The 22,851-nt window shown below is 46.8% G+C and overlaps 1 protein-coding gene across 2 annotated transcripts in view; it reads right to left on the bottom strand.

Annotated features, from left to right (window-relative positions):
* EXOC6B (exocyst complex component 6B) overlaps window positions 1-22,851 on the bottom strand; it is a 315,222-nt gene that overhangs the window by 71,015 nt on the left and 221,356 nt on the right. For both annotated transcript variants that reach the window (XM_081999547.1, XM_081999548.1), the window contains 2 exons: window positions 14,510-14,651; window positions 1,772-1,845 (listed from right to left, as the gene is read on the bottom strand). In XM_081999547.1, coding sequence (XP_081855673.1) covers window positions 1,772-1,845; window positions 14,510-14,651 — 216 coding nt within the window. The remainder of the gene's footprint in view (window positions 1-1,771; window positions 1,846-14,509; window positions 14,652-22,851) is intronic.

Genomic DNA, 22,851 nt, shown 5'->3' with positions numbered 1-22,851 from the left:
CCCATGTTACCCAGAAGATCTAGGACTGCCTGTCCCCACCTGAAACTCAACAGGCTAGAGCATCTCCCCTTTCTGCACACAACATTCAGAAAAGCTATTCTTTTTAAATGCAAGAAAAAAAGCTGGGACTACCTTCCAAAACAAAGAAGAAAATGCCGCATACAAAGACGACCATTTGACAGAGGAGGAAGAATTGTAGAGGGCTACTGTTCAGCTGTCTCCTCACCCGAGCTGAATTCATTTGGCTGTGTATTGCCCTTATGAACCGTACAAACATCTCACTGCTAATGCACTGGCTCAGACCAGCTGAACCTCACCAAGCATTTTTAAGACATTTCATTCTTCAAACAGCCACAGCTTTCCTCTTCAAAACGCCTGCATTCAAGTCTTCGTGCTTGGAAAGGGACCAAAGCCTCCACATTTCCTTATATCCAGGAGGTTGTGAGCGCGTTGCGTACTGCAGTCAATAAAGTGCCAAGAAGCTAATGAAGATAAAAGTGTCAACGCGTAGCAGGGATACCTTTCCCATGTAGCTATTTTCACCATTTAGGAAACAAATTTGGCACTTACTGGCAGGCTCAAGTCTGAAAAGCAAACGCACGGTATCTCAACGTTATTAAACTTATTGCTGCTCCGCAGAAGTGTCATGGGATGACAGATTGCTCCCTGCACATCAATTGGATTCAGAGAAGTTCTCAAACCTTTACGGGTTAAAAGCAGCTCCAGCATGAATCAGAGTCCCAGTGGTAAGGAGATCATCGATACAAGGGATTATGCAGATTTAAGGAATACCCTCGGCACCCGAAAGTTTTCAGAATGCAAACTACGTCAACTCTGAAAACAAGAGGCACTGCATCATGATGGCAGGAGGGACAAAGCCAGGGGGGGTTAACAGACAAAAAAAGATTGTTTTAATAGGAGAGAAGCATCAGTCATTGAGTCTTACTTCATTCAGACTTTCTATCCAACCCATCCATCTTCAGTGCCAAGAGATGACAGGACCACCTCACTTTTTCCCCCCAGCCTAGGATATCAATAATGCCCATTTCTACCCCAAACAAATGACTCACAAGAATGGCCCTTTTCCCTAAATTGGCTTGCCAAGCCCCACACATGCCTCAGTACCTGCTATGGTCAACTTGGCTCTAAGGGGACCCCCTTGAGAGGTGGGCACCGATGGGTGGAGCCTTCCCCAATCATCTTCCCCAACAGCCACTTTGTCATTCATGGCTGGGGACCATCTGCGGAAGAGGGGACTGGGGAGGGGGGAGCCGAGCCAAACACGGACACAAACGGGCGCGCACACACTCATACCCTCCCCACACAGGCCCAAATGCAAATTCCTTCACCCTCGCAGAACGCCTCTGCGGGCATTATCTGCGAACAAAAGTCCTCGAGGCGGGCGGTCTCTGCATCACTGCTCTCTCTGTTAGCACCACCTGCTTGGCGTCAGCCGGGAGAGTCGCCGAGTTATCTTTTTGCCGTGTCTGCAGAAGCCAACGGGAGCACAATGGACCCCATCAGCCAGGGTCAGGCATGGCTTTCTTTCTCGCCCCCGTACCACCAGCCCTTTTCACCTCCACCATCTCCAGGACCCCGGAGCGCTCAATAAGGAGGTGGCTTCGAGCGCGGGGAGGAGGAGGGGGGGAAATATAGGTCTCTGGCGTAAATCACCGACGCCGTTTCCCCTCCTCTCCCTTTCCTTAAGACCTGATGGTCTTCAGTCACACATCTTAAAAGAAAAACAAAAAACAAAAACACAAAGACTTACTTGTCTCAAGTCGATGAAGGCCAACTGCAGCGTGTCCCCTTGGAACCCAGGCACTGGGCCGGATCTGGCAAACTCTGTGGGAAAGAAAAGAGGATAAAAAGCGCCTTTAACTAACCATGGACAGGGAGATTGGCAGACGGATGACAGGGAAGACAAGAGAGGCTGGGGGAGAGGAGGACCGCGCTTCTAAGGAGTCATGTCTCCCTCCCTTCAGCGTCTTTGTTCGCCCTTCAAAATTCGTGTCATCAAAACACCATTAATTCCACCGTCCTGACAGCAAGGAAACTGTACTAATTCGACCTGAAATTTATTCCCATGAGCCGTACTGGGCTTCAGAGTATTTGTTTTGTGAATGGACAAACAACTCGCCGAGAAGAAAGGGGGGGATGGGGGTGGAAAAGTTTTTCCTCTCAACACAATAAAATCTTCAGCTGTGAAACTCTTTTCAGTTCCGAAAGCTATTTATATTTTAGGGCGCTGAAGGAATTTTCTAATTTCACGCCTGTCACCAGGCTCCATACGCATTCATCAAAAAAATATGCCCAGCCGCATCATTAATTATTCGGCAGCAGATTATTTGCATTATCTGGTATGGTGCACTATTGCCAGTGTACGGTCACCCCAAATGGGAAGAATCGCGGCCATTATGTAGCATATTTATTGACGTTGGATGAAGACATCTGACAACTGAATAACATTGGCTTCTAAAGCGAAGAGAATATTTCCAAGGCCACATTTACCTCCTTCCAGTGTAATCTGGCCAAAATTTCATACTTAAGTAATTTATTTTTCTTCTAATCCATTATTTAAACCAAGTCTAAAACCACTGAGGGGGACTTGAACGAATCCACGTTAGAGGACCTTAGCTCCTCCATGTCATTTAACAGCTTTTAAGTGGTAGTGCCCATGAAGCCAACAACTGAACATATTCAAGCGTGTCTTTTGAAGATACGCCCGAGGTTGATTTTGCTCAACTTCACTTAATTTTCACCCTCTTTAGCTACACAAGTAACAGCTTTATCTCTGCTCGCCACGCAACTTTTCATCACTGAGGGGACCTAATGTGTGAAGCCACAACTCAACATCATGAAAGACTCAAGAGGGACCTTCTGCCTTTGGCTGAATTTTGCTGCTCCTGCAGACACTGAAGATGCTGCAAGCTGGAATGAAATGTTTTCTTGAGATGCAACCGAGAGTGACGGCAAAAAGGAAAAAGGGAGGAGAAATATACACCAACATACAGATATTTAAGTTATATACGGCCCATTATCACCCAACTATTCTGTTTTTTACCGTACAGGAAAGCTCAAAACAACTCCTGCAGCTCCACAAGTTGAGGACTAAGGATGGCTCAGCAATAAGGAAGGAGGATGTTGCCTTCTGCCTCCATGACTACAGAGATGTACTAAAGCACAAAGCCTGTCCTGTCCTTAAACGCCAAGGAGAGTCACTTCATGCCAGACAGTCTTCTCCTTGAATGCTTCTCCTTCCAAAAGGTATCTCATTTTCAAGTGGATGCCACAAGAGAAGGAAAACAAATCATCACAGTCCTATTTTTAAAGAATTCCTATAGCAGCCCAGTCATATCAGCAGTGCCCATGGCTCTAGGGAGCGCAAACTAATGAATCAGACATCGGGATTAATCCCTGTTCCTCAGCTGCCTTATTTCTGGAAATCAAAGAAAGGTTATTTGTTAGCTTTCTTGCTCCACCTTCCATGAAGACCTTAGGATGGAGAACATTCTTCAGTACAGACACAGGCACCTCCAGGGGCACAGCGGTCAGTTTTCAGACATCCCCAACTTTGCTTTTTAATATTTTCAGATGCCAGAAGAGCTTTAAGATTGAAAAGATCACTCATCTCTGCAGTGATCACTCAAGTGAGAACTGCTGCAGGACAATAGCAAACATGGCTGTAAAATCATTACTTTCATCCAACGTTACTACTAGAAACGAATTAGTAAAACAAAAAAAAAAGAGAAAGTATGTACGTGACTGTTCACATTTAGATTTTGGATAGGAAAAGCATGAATCAAAGCCAGGAAAAGCCATCCATGGTTTTGTCTATAGGCTTTGCAACTTTTGCTCAGGATGGGACCGGGCAGAGATGGGAGCTGCTAAGCTTCCAGCCAGTTTCGCTGACCGATGCTGCAATATTCAGGCTGCGAATAGTCCAAAGTGAGTTTACATTTAACCCTCAAAAACTGTTCTAATTAATTCTAACTGTAAAAGCATTTTAATGTACATTTGCAATAAAATTTGACTGCAGCTTGCCTGAGCCAGCACACACGCAAGGGAGGACTTACACAAGCTTTCTGACTCTGATCTGCAAGGGATAAATCATCTTTACACACTGGTTGTACACCCCACTGCCTCATCTGGAAAAATTATCCCAAAAGCCACATCAATGCTAAAACACCCCCACTTTGGAAAAGCATGTACCTGAGAAGCTAAAAACATTTATCTGCGAGAAACTGTTTGAGCAGCCTCTCGAGAGATGAAACTGCCCTGGGCAGCGCAGTCTCGCAGACGTCCCTGGGTTGAGGTACGCAACAAACTGGCTGAACCGGCACGTCCCACCCTCTAAGGATGGGGTCACATCATGTTACTGATTATATTTGGAGAAATGCTGGAAAACAGAAACCCTGAAAGGACTGCAATGAAAGGAAATTTCTATTTTGGATGAAGGGCTTCGCAGCTGCTAGGAATCTATTTAGAAGCACACATGGAGTTGTGAAATTTAAGATCTTCCCGAAAGCATGAATTTCAAATCCTCACGAGAAAATGCCTGTGACTGGGTTTTGAATGCTTTCACAAGACTCGTGAATTTATCACTACTGTCATCTGCTCATGAGCAACCCAAGACAGATTTCATCCCAAGACGTGGTTGCTTGTTAGCAGCTCACCTTTAGCTCTCTCTTACTAAGGAACGGTACGGGAGGAAGGCTGGGAGGGTGACGCTGCCCTTTAACGCTGCACGTTACAACAACGGTAGCACAGTGAGCCAACATTTGCTTGAAGAGTGATTCTCATCAAAAGGACGGATTGGAGTCTCTACGGCATTAACAGTGCACTTGACATCCAAGAAGTGAAATGACGTATGAGATCATATTATTTGTATTACAGAAGAAATGAGATCAAGAATACGGCTCAGACGCTAGAAGAAAGCTGCTACAGCACTTGGCTGTAAGGAGTCCAAAGAGGAATGAATGCAATGCTTCACCCCACGGTTGTTATAAAAATAGCCGTACCTTCTGTAATCATAGGTCACATTTTACATACCAATGCCACAAACTTATTTTGAAGGAGGAATGAACAAAGTCTTAAAGAAAAAAAGAAACAAAGAAGAGAACAGAGCTTTAGAGGAAAGACACAGCCAGTTCTTCTTGGTTTTAATCTCTTCAACCAGATTTCAGGATAATTTTCTCGGAACAACCAAGCACAGTGCTGGCTTCAGTACTGTCGGATTCGTTTATTGTACTGTCTCCACTACCAAGGCAAGCGGCAAACACAGCAAGCCACCTACAGTTCAGCCCCTTGAGCAGAAAATCACAAGAGAATAGAGCAGATCAGTATGCGGCTGTTTGTACAAAGCATTTAGCCAGGCTAAAGGTTTGAGAGACTTGTGTTCAGGCCAAAAAAGTAATGTCTTTGCAAGGTCTACGGGCTTGGGCCACCCAGGGCAGGTCACAGGGGGACTCTAACCTCTCTTCCAAAACATTTCACCGATGAAAGAATCAGGGGACGGGAACCGTTAAGCCCTTTACAATGAACAAAGAATAAAGAGTTCAAACGCAGACCAGAAAAGAGACATCCACTGTAAATTAAGTATACAGAACGGGGGAATCTCTTTTTGTATACTGTACACGGCTACGCACACAGGGATACAGTCTTACACACATTGTGCGGTTAAAATGAACACAGCTGGTGACTTCGTTCCTCAAAAACATCATTTTGAGGGTAAGATTTTCTCTGAATTACACGACACCGCCAGAATTCACGACAGCAGACCTGCGGGATCAAGGTTACAGCAGCTCATGTGGAGGGGAACCTGGACAATCTGCCTGCAGTTGCATCAGCCATGAACAAGATTTTGTATTTGGGGAAACAACCACCTCAGTATTCCTCAGTGAAGAATCACAGAATCACAGAATCATTAAGGCTGGAAAAGACCTTTAAGATCATCAGGTCCAGCCATCAACCCAACACCACCACGCCCGCTAAACCATGCCCCGAAGTGCCACGTCCACATGTTTTTTGAACACCTCCAGTGATGGTGACTCCACCACCTCCCTGGGCAGCCTGTTCCAATGCTTGACCACTCTCTCCGTACAGAAATTTTTCCTAATATCTAGTCTAAACCTCCCCTGGTGCAACTTGTATGAATGTAGGTCTCAAAGTCATCTTCCTTAGACAAATCCTTGGAGGACTATCTTAGGAAAGCCAAGTGACAGGACCTCTTGCATCTTACCCAGAGGCACAAAGTGACACCTTAAGAATACTCAAGCTGAAGAACAAATCTCTGTGTGGACTCTGGAGAAGCTCGCAAGGGAAAAAAGGCAAAAAATTGAGGCAAGAGGAACAGAGAAAAGATCCCAATTTCCATATTGAGTTTACACTTCACCCACACCATTCTCACACCACCCTGGTTTGAAGCTGTTCCCCATTATAGGCCAAATTATCAAAGCTCATTCCCATCTGGGGAATTCCAGAGAGCTGCGGGGACAGGGAGGAGTTATCCAAAATACACTGAACTGGGTCAGATTAAATAAAAATTTCTACCCCTTTCTGTCATTTCCTCCTCTCTGGAACGAAGATGAGCCTGGAGTCCTCTTACTGCGTTAAAGATCAGTGTTCCCAGGGGCCGTGATGGTCTGCAGACAGGGCTGAGGAGCATCCACAGCCCCAGGGAAGAACTCTTCACTGATGGACCACTAGATGTTTTCAAGCAGGAGCAAAGGAAGCTCTTCAGAAAAAATTGTACAAGATGAGTGCCAAGAAATTTGATCCCTGCCAATCCGTAGGACACGTCTACGGAATCAAATTATAAATCTATGCAGGTTCCCAAACCCATAACCCAAGATGGGGTGGATGTCTCATCGCAGGTGTGAAGTTCTCAGCTCCATTAAAATACTAACACTGGGAAAAGTGGAATGTGCACATCTCACCATTTGAGCTGCAAAAGTTGACAAGCATCAGTAGTGTGTGTCCGTAATGGGTGGGGAAGGGAAGGTGGGTGCAGAGCTGAGGAACGCTCTTAAAATTGCTTAAACAAAATTAGGTGTGGTCAGAGGCGTCTTCTTTTCCTCGAGTTGCAAAGGTCTATAAGGATGGGTAAATAAATAGCAGTGGGTATCCTGGTAACAAAGGAGAACACAGGAAGGTGTTGGAGATGGAGGATATCCAAAATGTTGTAGCAGCCAGCAGAAACTGGAGACAAAAGGACAGGAGGGACTGACACGACAGGAGACAGAAGAGAAGGAGGACAAAGATAAAAATACTAAAGCTAAAACGCTGAAGAAGAGTAGGTGATGGATTACAGGAAAGACGAAGGGAGTATGTAAGGCAAAAATCAGGTGATGGTTAGAGATGGCAGAAGGCGGCAGGAGGTCTCAGTCAGGGGCAAAGTAAAATGGCTGGAGAGAAGTTCAGTTCTCTTTGATGTCATGCAAACTCCCAGGATTTGCTCAAGTCAGACTTGCAAAGGCCACTTAAGTGCTGTGCTAAAGTAGAGAGCATTGTCCACATACTTCCCATCGGCATCTATATGATCTATATCTAGTTATATGACCTGGGGAATAAATTCAGTGAGAAATAAGGGAGGATAAAGCTAAGCGTAGGAAGGTAGCACAGCCATGGACCAGAGGCTCCCACTTCCATGCCCTCTGACACTCAGCGCACCAATAATTTACCCTTCCCATTTCAGAAAGCACGTACAGCAGCGCTTGGAAGACAGCTCTGCTGTCGGCACAAATCACGCCCTCCGTTTTAACAGCAGGAAAATGCAAAGTCTTTTTTCCCAATGAGGGCTGAGTTTTGACAGGTGAAGAGGTGGGAAGGAAGAGATCCGCTCCTCTCATCCTCCGAGGGAATGGCGCAGGTCACCGGCATCGCGAGCAACAGGCAGGCCTGGGCAAAGGACCGGGCAAACGTCCCGCGAAGTTCCCGGGGATGAGCTGAACTACGTGCTTGTATGAGCATCAGCATCTGCTTGCTCCACGATGAAAAGGTGCTCTTTCAAACCATCCACGCAGGCAGCCCACTCAAACTGTCCTCAACCTTAAATTTGGGATAGTCTAGGACACTAATGGCACTTCAGTCAACCAGTAGCGGCTTTCTAAGCTGCCAAAATCCATGATCCGGTTCAGTCATGTGCCTGCACACTAAATACACCCGCACGCTCTCGAAGCTCAGCTCCCTTTTGCCAGAATTGCTTTTTTTCCTTGCTGCTCAGCCCTGCCCCAGGCTGCAACGTTCCAGGGTGCGGTACCAGCGCACGACCCCCAGCCAGCCCTACGGGGCAAACGCAAAGCAAGGAGCTGTGTTTATTCCTGATGCGCACAACAAAGCGTTATCGAGCGCTATGATGAGCTGCAATTTGGGCAAGAAAAGTCACTAGGAAGGAAAAAAGGGGATGCTGAAAGAGGAAGAGTATCTGAGTGTGCTGCGGGGAAGGAAAGCAGCCTTGCCATGGAGCAGAGCATCCCCAGAGCGAGCTGCGGAGCAGACCCCTGCGATGCTTCATCTCGGACCTCCCAGCAATGGGAGGCAGAGGGACGGCAGTCCCAGCCCGCAGCGAAGCAGCAGCGCTGCGGCGAGAGCCCCAGGGCGCGGCAGGCGCCAGAGCCAGCATGGGGGGAAGATGGCCAATTTTTCCAGTAAGTCTTGGCTCTGAAACAAAGGTTGGAAACCCCTGGCTTGGCAGTCACCGCCTTCAGGCACTGCAAGGCAGGTGGCAAACCGACCTGCTACCTGGCATGCCTCTTCCCTGCTCTTCCATCAGCTTCTTCTGCCACGCTTGTACCATCATTGACCACCGTCACCCCAGCCTGCAAACTCCTACAACTCCCATATTGCAGCATAAGGAGCTCCTACCAACCATCCAAACCACAGCCATGTGACACCATCAGAGCCAGGACACATATGATGTAGCTTTGTCCTTCATCACGGGCTAATAAAGGTCCCCTCCCCGGCTCTCACTATCGGTGAGGACCTCACACACACACGGTTACCAGCAGCTCAGCCAGCCCAGAAGAACCACCAGCTGCAGTAACACAACCCTACGTACAAGCACTATGTCTCAGAAGGATCTGAAGCTTTAACTTCTTCTAAGCATGAATCTTTTCTTTTTAATGATCCCTCCGAGTGGCACAGAGAGGCACCTGACTGGGGGTGTGAGCCACTAATTTAATAAAAACCTATCAGGTTGTCCTGGTTTCAGCCAGGATAGAGCTGCTTTTCTTCACAGAAGCCAGTGTGAGGCTCTGTTTTGGATTTGGGATGAGAAAATGTTGATAACGCGCTATTGCAGGATCTGAAGAATCATAGAATCATTTAGGTTGGAAAAGACCCTTAAGATCATCAACCATTAACCTAATATTACCAGGTCCACCACCAAAGCACGTCCCTAAGCACCACGTCTACACATTTTTAAATACCTCCAGGGATGGTGACTCCACTGTTTCCCTGGGCAGCCTGTGCCAGTGCTCGACAACCCTTTTGGTGAAGAAATTTTTCCCAATATCCAGTCTAAACCTCCCCTGGTACAACTTAAGGATGTTTCTTCTTGTCCTATCGCTTGTTACTTGGGAGAAGAGACCATCATCCACCTCGCTACACCCTCCTTTCAGGTAGTTGCAGAGAGCGATGAGGGCTCCCCTCAGCCTCCTCTTCTCCAGACTGAACACCCCCAGTTCCCTCAGCCGCTCCCCATCAGACTTGTGCTCCAGACCCCTCCCCAGCTCCGTCGCCCTTCTCTGGACACGCTCCAGCACCTCAACGTCCTTCTTGGCACAAGGGGCCCAACATTGCACAGAGCGTATGAGGTGCATCGAGAGATCAGCATCAGCGGTGGGGAGATTTCTCTCCTACTCTGGTCTGCTCAAACCTTTGCCTCTGTTCATTGCAACGTCCCCTTTTCGCCCCCAAACCATGAGCTTTTGCTGGCGCACTGCAGCAGGACGGATACCATCCGCACAGTGCAATACCCTAAAATCAGGGGATTTGTCCTCAAAACCATCGTGCTCACCTCCAGCTCCGCACATGCTCCTCCCCGACGGGCTGCAGGTTGGAGGAACATCAGGAGCCGTTTGCATGGTGCAAACAGCCTGCGCTCGAGGGAGAGGATTCCTCCGGCGGGGTGGGCAAGCCCCGGCACCTCACACAAATAACGGGATTTCCGCGTGAGAAAGTCCTCGGAGCCAGACAACGCAGCCAAGGAGGAGGTGGCGAGCGGCTGCGCCGGGACCTGTACTGGTGCATTTTGGCACGCTCGCGCGTCGGGCTGGAGGATTCCTCAAACCAGCAGAGACATCTGTGTTTCTTATTGACTGCCCCAGGAGTGGGCTGAACAAAAATTGGGAGTTTAATGAAATTTTAAATATAATTTTTATGGCACTTTTGATTTCTCATAAAGCAGCAGTTAAAAGACTTTAGAGATTATGGAACTGCTTATTTTATGATCTAAGCATTGTAAAAATAATCTGCCTCAACCACTGCTGGAACCGGTTACGTAGATGGGAAACACTTTTGTAGGACAGAGAGCAGCTCCCCTCTCTTTTTGCTTTTTCGGTCACAACCTCCAAAGTTGGGTTGTTACACTTGATTCCTACTACCTCCAAGGTACAGGAGATATGGAAAAAAATATTTATATGTACCAGCACCAGGAGGTCCAAAAAAGAGCGGAGCAGGGAACTGGTTACAAGGCAAACAGCAATTACATAAAGCACATGGCACATACTGTTAAGTCTTGGATTACAGATGTATTCTGGAAGACAGTAAACCCATTTAAAAAAAAAAAAAAAAAGGCTATTCTGAAAAAAGCATCACCTCCTCTATTTACAGGTTCACAGAAATATTTGTGTTAGGGGTTTTTTTTCCTCTCCAGAGTTGGTTTTTTTTTCCCTTTTCAAATTGGTTCCTTGGGCTGGAGCCAGAACTCACTCCTAAATTGAGACATAATTAGACGTGTCCCGCTGTGTCTTTCTGGGCAATTCATTTAACCTCTATGCCTTATTTCACTTCAGGTTTAAAAAGGAGGTGAGAGGACCTCTCTTGACTGCGTAAGAAAATAGCTATGTAAAGCCAAGCGGTAAGAACAAGAGTTACAGCTAATACCTGGCCAGCAACAGACGTTTTAAAAACGACTTTTGCCCTTCCCTGGACGTCAGCCATGCCATCCCCGCACACACATCATTGTAGATCTGCACCGAGAGACTTTCAAACCTCTAACACGCACCTTGGAAAACAGCTTTTTCCTGGGAAAAAAAAAGAGGGCATCCACCTCGACGCGCAGAACCGGTGCCTGACGTCTCCTCGAGGGCCTTGTCCAGCCCGAGGCTCCAGCACCGTGGTGGGGGGATAATGCCACAGGAAAACAGTTCGCCTGTCCCCAGGTCTCCCACACCACAGCCAGCCTAACGGGAGATTTACAGCCTTGCAGCTCCACTCTTTCTTGCCTCTTTTGCACCAAAAATGCTGCTGACGTAGACGGGACTATCATACGACCAAGACATGCAAGATTTGGCTCTTAATGTTTATTTAATTTACTACTTCTCCCCAGTCCTCCAAAAGCTTTCTTTTTAAAGGTCATAAACTTAATAAACTGTATATTCAGTGCTTTGAACATGCAAAACAAGCACGTTTCTATGGAGGGGGGGATTTATGGTGCAGGAAAGGGGTCCCACCGTGACCTTGTGCTTCTCCCGAGCACCATCCCGGCTTGCATGTGCCTGGTGCCAAACCTTAGTCTGACGCAAGGGTTCATGCAGCCATTCCCTTTTTATGCTGATGGAAGAGCAACTTATTTAGAAATCAGGAAATATTTTATGAACCCACAAGTCTGGAGAATTAATTTACCGGTGTAAGCCTAAGCCATCATCTGTTTCACCTCTACAATTGTTATATATACTGTGCACATAAACACATTTTCTTGTAATGTGCATTATATCTACTCTGATACAGAGCAAATTATCTGCAACACCTTCAAACCATGCTTAACATACAACTAAGCCCTTTCATTAATTTGCCTCACCACTTTCTTAACCAGCTTATACCTTTGGCATTCACAAGAGACTTAAACAAAAGCCTAATAAACTCCGGGATCGAAACTCCGAAGCCCCATTCCCACATCACAGAACCACTGGAAGTGCTCCAAACGGCTATAAAAACCTATTTTAATATGATAAGTACGTGATAAAGCTGCTAAACGAGGTAAGGCTTGGGAGTCTGGGGAGAGGAAGAGGGCTGGAGGCAGAGACACAAAGTCAAATATGCAACTGGGGTAACAAGGATGCTGAGATTCACACCTGCGCTTTCAGGTGAAAGATTAAAAAAACCCCCAAACATAAACAAAACCCTTGCAAATTGAAACATTTTTTCTGAATGTACCAGTTCGCTCTCAGGATTGGCTTTTCTTAAAATTAAAATCTTGATGCACTGCTGCTCAAAAATAGAACTAAAATTATCCCCGGTGTCAGCAAAGCCACCAGAGAAACCCGCAGGGACGAGGGAGCGCATTTTTGCTGCCGAAGAGGAAGAAAAAGACTTTGTCTGGGTTTACTGTTCTGGAGGCTGACAGTGATGGATAGGAAGGTTACAGCACCGGCATCCGTCTCTATTCCCCTGCCCGAGACGGCATCTCGGGCCGGGGCTGGGGGGAGCGGGTCGCCTGCCGCGCTGCTCAGGTTGGCGTCACCTGCTCTTGAATGTCTGAGTGCTCCTGGTTTTGTCTCATGAAACGATTGGAATTTAAGGAATCGTGCTTTTAAACCCGATATTAAATGTCATCCGTTTTACTTAGCATCGGGAGCTTTTAGGGGAGAGATGCTGCCTAGTGACCCACGTTACTGATGGGGCGGAAAACTGCAGGGTTACAAGTCTGTCTGCAGTCAAAAGAAAAAGCAGGGAATTATTATTAATGACAAATGCTTCCTATTTTCTCAGCAACGTCGCCTGTCCCTCTGCGGACACCGATTGGGAACGCAGCTGCTACTGCTGCAGCCCCGACATGCTGACGGGACACGAATTAGCCAGAATTTAGGGCTGAAGGCGTTTCTGAAAGAAAAATAAGGCATTGCTTGCATTATGACATATGATATAGCTGCAAATTTTGGATACGATTCATGAAACAGGGATCCTTCTCTGAGGCTATTCAGCCAAGTGCTAGAAATTAGCAAAAGGACGTTAAAAAATTAAAATATAGTCTTTACAAAACACCAAAAATCTTACTGGGTGACCTTTCTCAGAAGTATATTTAATCTCGCTGTTGATGGGTACAGCTGAGTAGTAAAACATGATCAACAAAACGTTTACAAAGGGTGGAAGAGTATCTTTTGACAGCGTCAAGTGCCAGCGATGATGAAACCAGCACAACTGATTTCATACAGTTATCAGAGACGGGAAAAGCAAACTCACTGCTGTTTGGGCTCCGATACCATCCGCACTGAGGCCAGGGACTATTTTGCTGTGGGGTTTAATGGGAGCATCATCAGGCCCAAGAGCATTTCTTTCTTATTCTGCAGTAAACAGGTTTATCGTGATCTAAACAAAATACACTCTGATCTCCACCTCGACCTAGGAAGCCAAAAAGGTGGGTATTTGGAAAAAAAACTTCCCCAGAATACTTTATCAAAGATTTCCTGAACCTTTATCTGCCCTATCAAGCTTTGCGTTTTCCATAGCTACGGTCACTAATCCATCCCAATATTAATCCCAACAATAAATCCAACCCCTCATAAGGGAGAGAGGTTCCTGTGCAGAAGTGTCTTCACCCTGCTTTAGCTTAACTATAAAAATTAGAAGGAAGAAAAGGCATTTTGTCAGTTGTATGCTATATTTTTTTAACTCTTCTATCGAGTAGGATAACAAGCAACTTGAGGGAAACCTTAGCATTTCAGAGCTAACTCAGTGGCAAGCTAGAGGAACCAAAAGGAGCAGGGCTGAGAGCAAAGCCGTGGCGCTGGCACCACCACGCTCCGCGCACACCTCTGAACAGATGTAGTCACTTTGTCACAAGACATCTCTTCTCCATAACAGTGACTTTGCAAAAAGGGTTTGCTTTGAGAAAAAAGTCCCTGCAGCAGATAGAGAAGACAAACAGCTGAGGTCAGGAGAGGACCAGAACTTCTTAAGAACATAAGCCAGTTATTGTTTTCAGAAACAGTCATAAGTAAACTGATTTTTGTTAGCCCTCCTCCTGTTTTACCCACTCTAATCCCTCCTATTTTTAAAATACTCCATCTCAAAAAGCAAGGATGGTCTGGAAAGCATCAAGGCAGCTTTAAAGAGAAAAAGGAAGAGTAAAGCTTTGATCTCTTAGAATTTGCTGGGCTTCTTCTGTCCTGAAGATATTGCCAAGTGTCATCGTGGACAGCCCCAGTGAGCTCTGCAGGCGTTCACCAGTCCCAAACACTTGGGACTAAAAGCCCAAGTGACTAAAATCACTAAAAGCCCTGGTTTGGGTCCCAACATACAAATGGGCAAAGCAAGACATGGAAAACAAGATGATTTTGCATCTTACGTTCACACTCCTCCACGTCCAAGTTGAACTGCTGCAAGGCGCCCAGCGTCAGCTGCCGCACTTCGGCTTCCAGCAGCAGCTGCATCAGCGAGGTGGAGAGGTGTTTGCACGCCGACATGCAAGCCGTCTGCGCCACCTTCCCCTGCAAGGCAAAAGGGAGACTTGTTAAGGCCATTGAGCACAAAATGGAAGAGGAACTTCTTTAGACCAGGACTCGTCAGTCCAGCCTCTTTAACGTCTCCCGTCTGCTACGGGACCTTTGCGTAGCGCTCAATCTCGCAACCAACGTCTTTCAAGGGAATCATCATTAGCAACCCCCATTGCTACGAGCAGGGTTAGACCTTGTCAGGTTCAGAGCGCCTGGGAGCAGCTCAAATCCAGGAAAACCTTGGGATGTTTAGAGCTCTAAGCATCTCTCATTATTGCATCCTAACATAGGCAAGACAACATACCGTATTTTATTCGACATCCTACACAGATTGCCTGAAGTAACCTTGCTGATAGGTCAAAATAGTGCCAATGACAAATCAAAACTCCAGCCTGCAACTAAAGCAACGTCTATGTATATTCCAAGACAGGAATTTCAAAATCCCTTGCCGACAGCAGAGGCTCATGGCAAGGTTTAGCCTTGGCTACTGGAGAGCGGAGAGCTGGGGCCATGCCGTTGTGGCAACGGTGTCTCTCGCACACTGGTGCTCTTCAAGCCACTTCCAGCACCGTGCGGCACCTTCCAGATGCCAACGGGGACAAGGAGAAGGAACCATCAAGGTGAGGAGGTGACTGAAGAAGTCGGTTGTGTTTACAAAGACAGGATTGCTCCCCAGGGCTGAGCAGTGCGGAATAACTTCAGGCACCCAGCCGCATCCTGCGCCTGCTTGTACCACAGGGAACGCGGTTATCAACGCTTGCGTTTTCCCAAGCTATGCCTAATTCGAGGCAATTAAACAGAGGGTCTACAGGGAGGAGGCCGAGGCTGCTGTGCAGAGAGAAACTACTTCAATCCCTTGAAATGTTCAGATCTATAACAAAAGGATGAGAAGTTAGGAGTTTCAGCTATTAAGGAAATTGAGAACATTGTCGGTAAATATTTATTTTTAACACACTTTCTCTGAGCCACCACAGTTATGTTTCACTTTTGAGAAACAACTGAGATTTCAAGCTACAAATCATGTGAATGGTTCGCAGCAAGAGGAGTTACCCTAGATAAGCCTTCCATTTTCCGATCGAGAAACAACTGCAAGGCAAGAGAAGAGTAATCATGACAGATGATCTAATTAGCATGCTTAAATTTTTGAACTGTGGCATTTGAAACAGCTGAGGGTAGATTTAGACTAGATCTAAGGAAGAAATTTTTTACAATGAGGGTGATGAAACCCTGGCCCAGGCTGCCCCAAGAAGTGGTCGATGCCTCATCCCTGGAAACATCCCAGGTCAGGCTGGACGGGGGTCTGAGCAACCTGATCCAGTTGAAGATGTCCCTGGTCATGGCAGGGCGTTGGACTATATGGCCTTTAGAGGTCCCTTCCAACCCAAACTATTCTATGATTCTATGATTTTCAAATTATGAGTGAAGCCCTTGCATCGATAGAGTTGAACTGTCAAGTAGGAAGCCCAGGATGCTTCTGAGGACTTACGATGTTCAAAGAAGAGTGGTATTGAGGAAAGAGATGATGGTGGGGGTAGGAATGGGCTGTGGAACTGGAGAAATGGAGACGGGTGCTCAGAAAGCTCCATCTCCTGCGAAAGATCATAAGCAGGCAGGTCACCAAGCTCAAGTACCCATGGCCTGACCTGGCCAGAGCATCAACTACCAGGAGAGCCACCATCAGAAGAGAGGGAAGATGATGAGCACAGACGTGAAGAACTGAGATCCTCCATAAAGACCTACAGATTGTTGATCCTCTTGAGACGCCATCAGGGGACAGAGGAGGAGAAGACCTTTCCAAGAGCAACACAGATGTCCCCACCCCGCCGCTGGCTGGCGTGCCCTACTCTGCCTTGTAGGAGCCTGGTCTTCCTGGGGACCAAACTCAGGAGCAAGCAGGGAGCACACTCTGCATTTAGCCACGTCCTTCAGAAAATCTAGTTTGACTGACCAGAAGCATGAAAGGGAAACCCAAACACACCTAAAGCCATAAAACAAACTCAGACAATCTCACACACACAAATGCTTATAAAGCTAAGGTTTCTTTTATTCTCATTCAACTTGTTTTGCATCACAGCAGCAAGTCTCACAGGCTAGAGGTGCCACACTCTTGGTGAACTAAAACCAAGCATCACTTAGGGGCACTGAACATTTGGGAGCATTTTTTTTCCACCTATCCAAAGTTCTCCCTCATTTCCAAATGCTCAAAAGATTTCCCCCATTCCTCAAGTATTGCTATGTGCCATCCAAAATTTGTGGCAGATAAGATTTGCACAGGTCTGCAACATATATTAAACCCATAAAAATGGGAAAACCCTTTGACACAAGAGCACAGACTCGCACAAACCCATGGGCCGACGCTGCACAGAACGATCCTGATGTCTGCATGTAACCCGATGATAATATTTCTGGATAATGGTGCTACCATGAAAACAGTTTCAGCAGGAGACTATGTTTTCAAATGCACACAAAGGACTTGAACGTGCTTTTTTTTGAAAACAAGGAGTGGCTTAGGAGATCTCACAGATTTTTACAAGCACTTTACAAAGTGCATTTAAACTGGGATTAAAGCGACGGGTTTACGCGGTGTTTCAAGCTAAGTACCACAGGTTTCATTACCGCGGCACGGAGAGATGAGCAAATATTTGATGCATGTGCTGGGAAGTGTTTTTACCAGCTCTGCAAAGTTGTTTTGGATCTTCAGGCCATATTAATCTTCACCAGGAGGGAAAAAAATAATTTTTATTAGAAAAAGAGCAGATCCATGCATTGCGCGGCAGGGTACTCCATCTCTGCGGTTCACTGCTGTTCCAGGCTCCAGGAGTGTTCATTACTCACTGCCAAACACACACCTTCGCTAAAATTAAGATGAAGCATGGCAACCATAAAGTTTAGCGGAGCCCCGGGTTTTTTTTTTTGCTTTTCATCATTTACTTGTGCCATTCTGACACATTCGGTTATTTAAAACACTGCTTGTGCCAATTCCTCATCCCCGACCGCGGTGGGAAGCGCGCCACTACCTGGCTGTGATTTTTCTTCATTATTTCCAACAGACACTTGAGTTTTTGCTATGACCGAGTAGTCCTGATGTGTTATTGTGTTGAAGACCCAGAGGGAAGCAGAGGATGAGAAAGCAAAGCTCTGCAGCCATGCCCAGGCACCTCCACCCGTGCTGGGCACAGGGACAGGGCTCATTACCGTTCTTGGAAGAACATGAGAAAATCCCAATGCGTAGCTCATGCTTGCACATCAGCAGGAGTTTGCATAGAGGGCTGCAACCCTTGGAGAAGCCTTGGAGATGCTCAACCCCAGGTGACGTTAAAAGAAAAACCCCCAGGAAGGTTTTCTGCCCCGTTGACAAAAGTTTAAGCGGAACAACCTTGCACGCCAACCAAGGGTCAGATCAGCATGTGTGGAGGTCCCTAAAGGGTTACCTATGCCTGCAACAGCCGCACCACACACGCCTGCCCCGGTGCACGAATTCCTGTGGCCAGCCAGACTTGCCCAAATAAAGAGTGAATGACAAGTGACACCAGGAGGGCATAAAGAAGAGCAAATAATTGAGATGAAATGTCAAGTTAATAAGCCTAACGCGAGGAAGACGGGATGGAAAAAGTAATTTAATCATCAAGGCTTGACAGCTCAACAACTCTGCTGAGTCTTCGCCGTGAGAGCTGTGTGTAAGCGGTACTTTAGGACATTCTTTGCAAGTATTTTCTATGGTGGCTCACCACAGAGATGGTAAAGGGGATCCAAGCCCAGGAGCAGCTTCTGGCTCAGCCTTCCCTCCTCCTTCCTTTTACACACAGGATTTGGCCAGGGCCAAAACTTTTTGCAGGTGCAAATGTGTACTGCGTCTTTGAAAACTCTGAAGCTGAATCTTCTCACGCCAGCTGAGAACACAACCTTTTATTTCCGTTATTCTTAAGGTTTAAACACCTAAAAAACATCCTGCTTTAAAAAAGACTCAGTCTTTCATCTTAGGTTTAAGAACATACAGATGCCTGACAGTTTAGATCCAGTATGCCTAGATGAAAGATAAAAGTATATGCAGGTATTTTTTTCTGCCTTTTACGCATTAATCCATTTTTTCTTTACGTTTACTATTAGAGGGCTTGGAGATGCCACAGGGGTTTAAATCATTGTGCTAAATGGCTGGCTAGAGAAAAGAAGGTACCACCAGGGATGACCAGCATCTCATTCCCTGGGCACCAAGATTTAAAACCTTTCCACAATTTAGGTTTTTCACTCTTATAAATAAGACTGAATCTAGCCTTATAAACAAGACTGAACCTAACCCTCTTCTGCCTCACCCCCACACTCAGTGCAGCAGATGCCCACTTAAAACAGCTCCTTATAAAATCAGCAATAGCTTAGGAACATCAATTTTAGACTATTTCCCCAGAAATACAGTGCGATATCTGCTTGATAAGCAGCTGTTGCTGACAGCAGAAAAACCAGTGCCAGGACACTGATCTATCACTACTAACGAGCTGCTGCCGCAAGGGAAGGCGGCTGTTTGCATTCGCGCTTGGGATGGTTTGGGCTGCACGCTGGCAGACCTCAAGCACATCCTCATACCACAACGTGCCCACCTCGGTTCTTTGGCACTCATTTACCACAGAGGTTCACTTCATAGTAGTATTATCCCCCCCGCCCCGGTTCATTTTCAGCCTTCCCACAGTGCGAGGATGGCGGTGCTGGGGGGAAGAGCCCCTGCTTGCCCCAGGGCGCCCGCCCGGCACACCGACGCGTGGAGCCGAGCCTGTGACGGACGCGCTTTCCACCGGCCTCGCCCCCCTCCTGAAATCATTAACTGCACCACCCACGGCAGCGGTGTCGGGACATGTGCCTTGGCATGGAGATTGAGCTGGATGCCTCCAAGATGTCATCCCTTGACGTCGCTGCTCCTAGAAAACCCCGCAGTTGAGAGGAGCCGCCGCACTCAGCTGGGACGGCTCAGAGCTCGTGCTAATGACCCTGACGATTTTTGCGAGCGCGTGGCAGAACCGGCGGCACTCCCAAAGGCTCTCCCCATGCCAGCACTCCAAGAAATTGCAGGGTTACGTCCTGATCCCGCTCTTCAGCACGGCTCGAAATCAGCTCCGTCCCTGCCTGTATTTCAGAAAGGCTTCACCTGCCTGAACGCTGCGGTCCCTCCAACGATTTATCTAAAATGCAAGATGAGATGTGGAAGGAAAGCAAAGGAGGAGGAATGCAACCACAACGTGAGCTGTCTTCAGAGAAGGGGGAAAACAAATACCGTAAAGTCACCAAAAGCTCATTTACCGACTTGACAGAAAACTGAAGAGCTTAAAATCTCATGAAGCAATTCCAGGAACGCCTCTATGGTATCACTCATCTATTCAAGACCTTTGCAAACCTCAATAAAAATGAACTGGATATGCATCAAGGGAGAACAGGGGTCACGGGTGAAAGTTGACAGACGTCAGCGGCCAAGATCCCCAAGCGCCTGCGTGGCCACCCCCACCAAGATCCAGCTTGGTCCAATGTTCAGTGAAATAAAGCAATTCTGAGCGTTATCAGAGCAAAAGCCACAGGCTTTTGTTTTGAGGTTCAAATCAGTTTGTAACCGTATTTCTGGCAATGAATCTCTCCATCCATGGCCTTTGATGCAACCTCTTTGCAGCTGGGGTCTGCGGTTGGCGTTTCCACGATGTCTCTCAAGTTGACGCTGCCCTCCCTGTCCCACCAAGGCTTCCTCTGGGCACACAGGTAGGACAGCTAGACACATTCCTTGTGGCCATGCCAACCAGTGAAAGAGCAGAGCCAACCCTCTGAAGCTCTTGCAAAGACACAACCAAGGGGTATCTACCAGAGCACATCACCATGGGCTACTCCCTGTGGACCCCACCAAGTCAATCACATTTGAGGAAATCAGCCATGAAATCATCTCTTTTTATCTGTATTTCATGCTTGGGCAGCAGATGGAAGCCTCCAGGTTCCCAGGAGGACGCGCAGCCGCCGCGGGGAAGGTCAACATGGAGGCTACGGAGCCGGCAACTGCTCATGGCAGCACATTTGTTTGAAAATAGCAAATATGCTAACAATTAGGGAAAGGAAACGCTGAAAGGCTGCCTTGTTAATTAAGGAACTTGCTATCAAAGGACTCATTAAAAGCTACTGAAACGGAATGGTTGTTAAAATAAATACCCATTAATCTTAACGTGCAATCAGGAATATGCTGCCACTACCCACCTGGCGGCGGGGGGAGAGGGGCTCCTCGGCACACACCTACCGCTGCCGGAGCTGCAGTGGTGGCACGAGCCGGCAACGGCCACCAGCCGGAGGGTCCCAGAAGAGACCCGAGCAGGTTGCCCAAGGGGCCCTGTCCCACCACCCTGAAGCAGCACCTCTGGTTTCATCCAGGAGGAACCTGCCAGTGCCTCCTGCTTTTCACTTGGCCAAAATTAGGTGCAATTTGGTTACTGAAATGCAAACACAAGTCCTACTGTAGCACCAAGAACGCTTCCACCAACTCGCCACAGAATTAATGCAGCTTTTCCATGAAAAACAAGGCCCGACAGGTTTCAAACCGTCTCAGTTTCCAATTTTTTTTTTTTTTTTTTTTGCTACCAACAGAATTTCCTTTTAATCTGCAACAAGCATCGGGATTGATGTGATTAAGTATATTTAGACATGCAAATCCATGGACCTCATACAACAGAAAAGCGGGCCAGAAAATTGAAATTTCTCAATATTAGATGTGCACTTTTCTATAAACACCACAAGTTGTCCTAATAATTTCAATGCTGGATTTGCTGACTTTTTCAATTCATAATGCAATACTGGCGGAATATTTTGCGGAAGATGGAAACGTGATGCTATAGTAACAAGCAATTGTTTGGTGGCATAACCCCAAGAATAACCCCAGTGGATACTTCCTGTGCAGGCACGGATGAAGACTTCAGACTCTGCAGACCCCCAGCCGTGACCTCCTCCTGCCCCAGATGCCTCTGGACTGTCCTTGCTTGCGGCAGCACTGGAGCCCCAAATCTCACTAAACCATGGGCAAAATTAGTAAATCAGCTCTGCTGACTCTGAAGAGGAAAATTTCCTGGCTTACCCATGCCATCCTGATTTGCCAGGTTCCTAACACCATCCTGATGCATTTTATTTTTTTTTTTTTTTAAATTGTTCTGCAGTCATGAAAGACGGCAAAAAACCCCAAACCATTACCCAGATACATTAACACTGCCCAAACAGTGAAAACAAACGTACAATGAGTACTTTTCTGATTTTAAGAGGTTTACTTAAAAAACAAACAAACCTCTTCTTAATTGCCCAGAAACCCATTTTCAATTTTGACAAAGTGGGTTTTGTGGGGGTTTTCAGTTGGGTTTTTTGTTGGGTTTAGGGTAAGATTTTTTGTTTGGGTTTTTTTGGTTGGCTGGTTGCTTGGGTTTTTTATTATTTTAAAAAAAGCCATGGATCTGCACCCAATATCTTGCAAATAGATGTGAGTGTATCCAGGACAAAGAGGTCCAGGAGCAACATGTGAGAGCCCCAAAATGGATCGTCAAGAAGAGGCTTCCCTCTCTGCGTTGGCCAAGCCCACAGGCTGGTGCAGCAACGCCCATCCTGAGCACAGTGGTCTCCAAAGATGTCCCCTCTCAAGGTAAGATCTCAGCTGGCACTGATGACCAGCTTGGTCATACCAGCCTCTACAGTGCATCTCTGATGGCATGGAGAGGCAACGGCACAGGGATCGTGGTCCAAAACCAAAGCTTGTACCTATAGACCCAGAGGATGCGATGACATGGACCCAGTGGAGGGAGAAGGGACAAGCTTCCTAAATTGATGTCTCTTTTATAGTGACCACAGAACACTGAGGAGTTTGAGGGAAAGGTAGAGAAAACATCTGCCCTGGTGTTTAAAAGAGAAGAGATGCTGATCTCAAGAACTGCATGATATCACAACTAAACTACACTCAAATTAAGGCACGAGAAGGGAAGCCACCACATGGAGTTAAAACACAACAGCACGAGCATCAAATCACTGGAAACAATAGCAAAGAGAAAAGTAAAGGAGAATCAATGCAGCGTCTTTGTCCAGGAGTTGATTAGACTCAGAAAGTGCTACATGGTCAGACAACACGATGCATCCCAGAAAATCAAATCCATCCCTAAGAGTATTAGCTTCAGATTAGGCATCAAGAGAGCAACTCTTAATTAAT

Source organism: Phaethon aethereus (genome assembly GCF_964289735.1).
Source record: "Phaethon aethereus genome assembly, chromosome: 4".
Classification (NCBI taxonomy): Eukaryota; Metazoa; Chordata; class Aves; order Phaethontiformes; family Phaethontidae; genus Phaethon; species Phaethon aethereus.
This window is presented reverse-complemented; position numbering and strand designations above follow the sequence as displayed.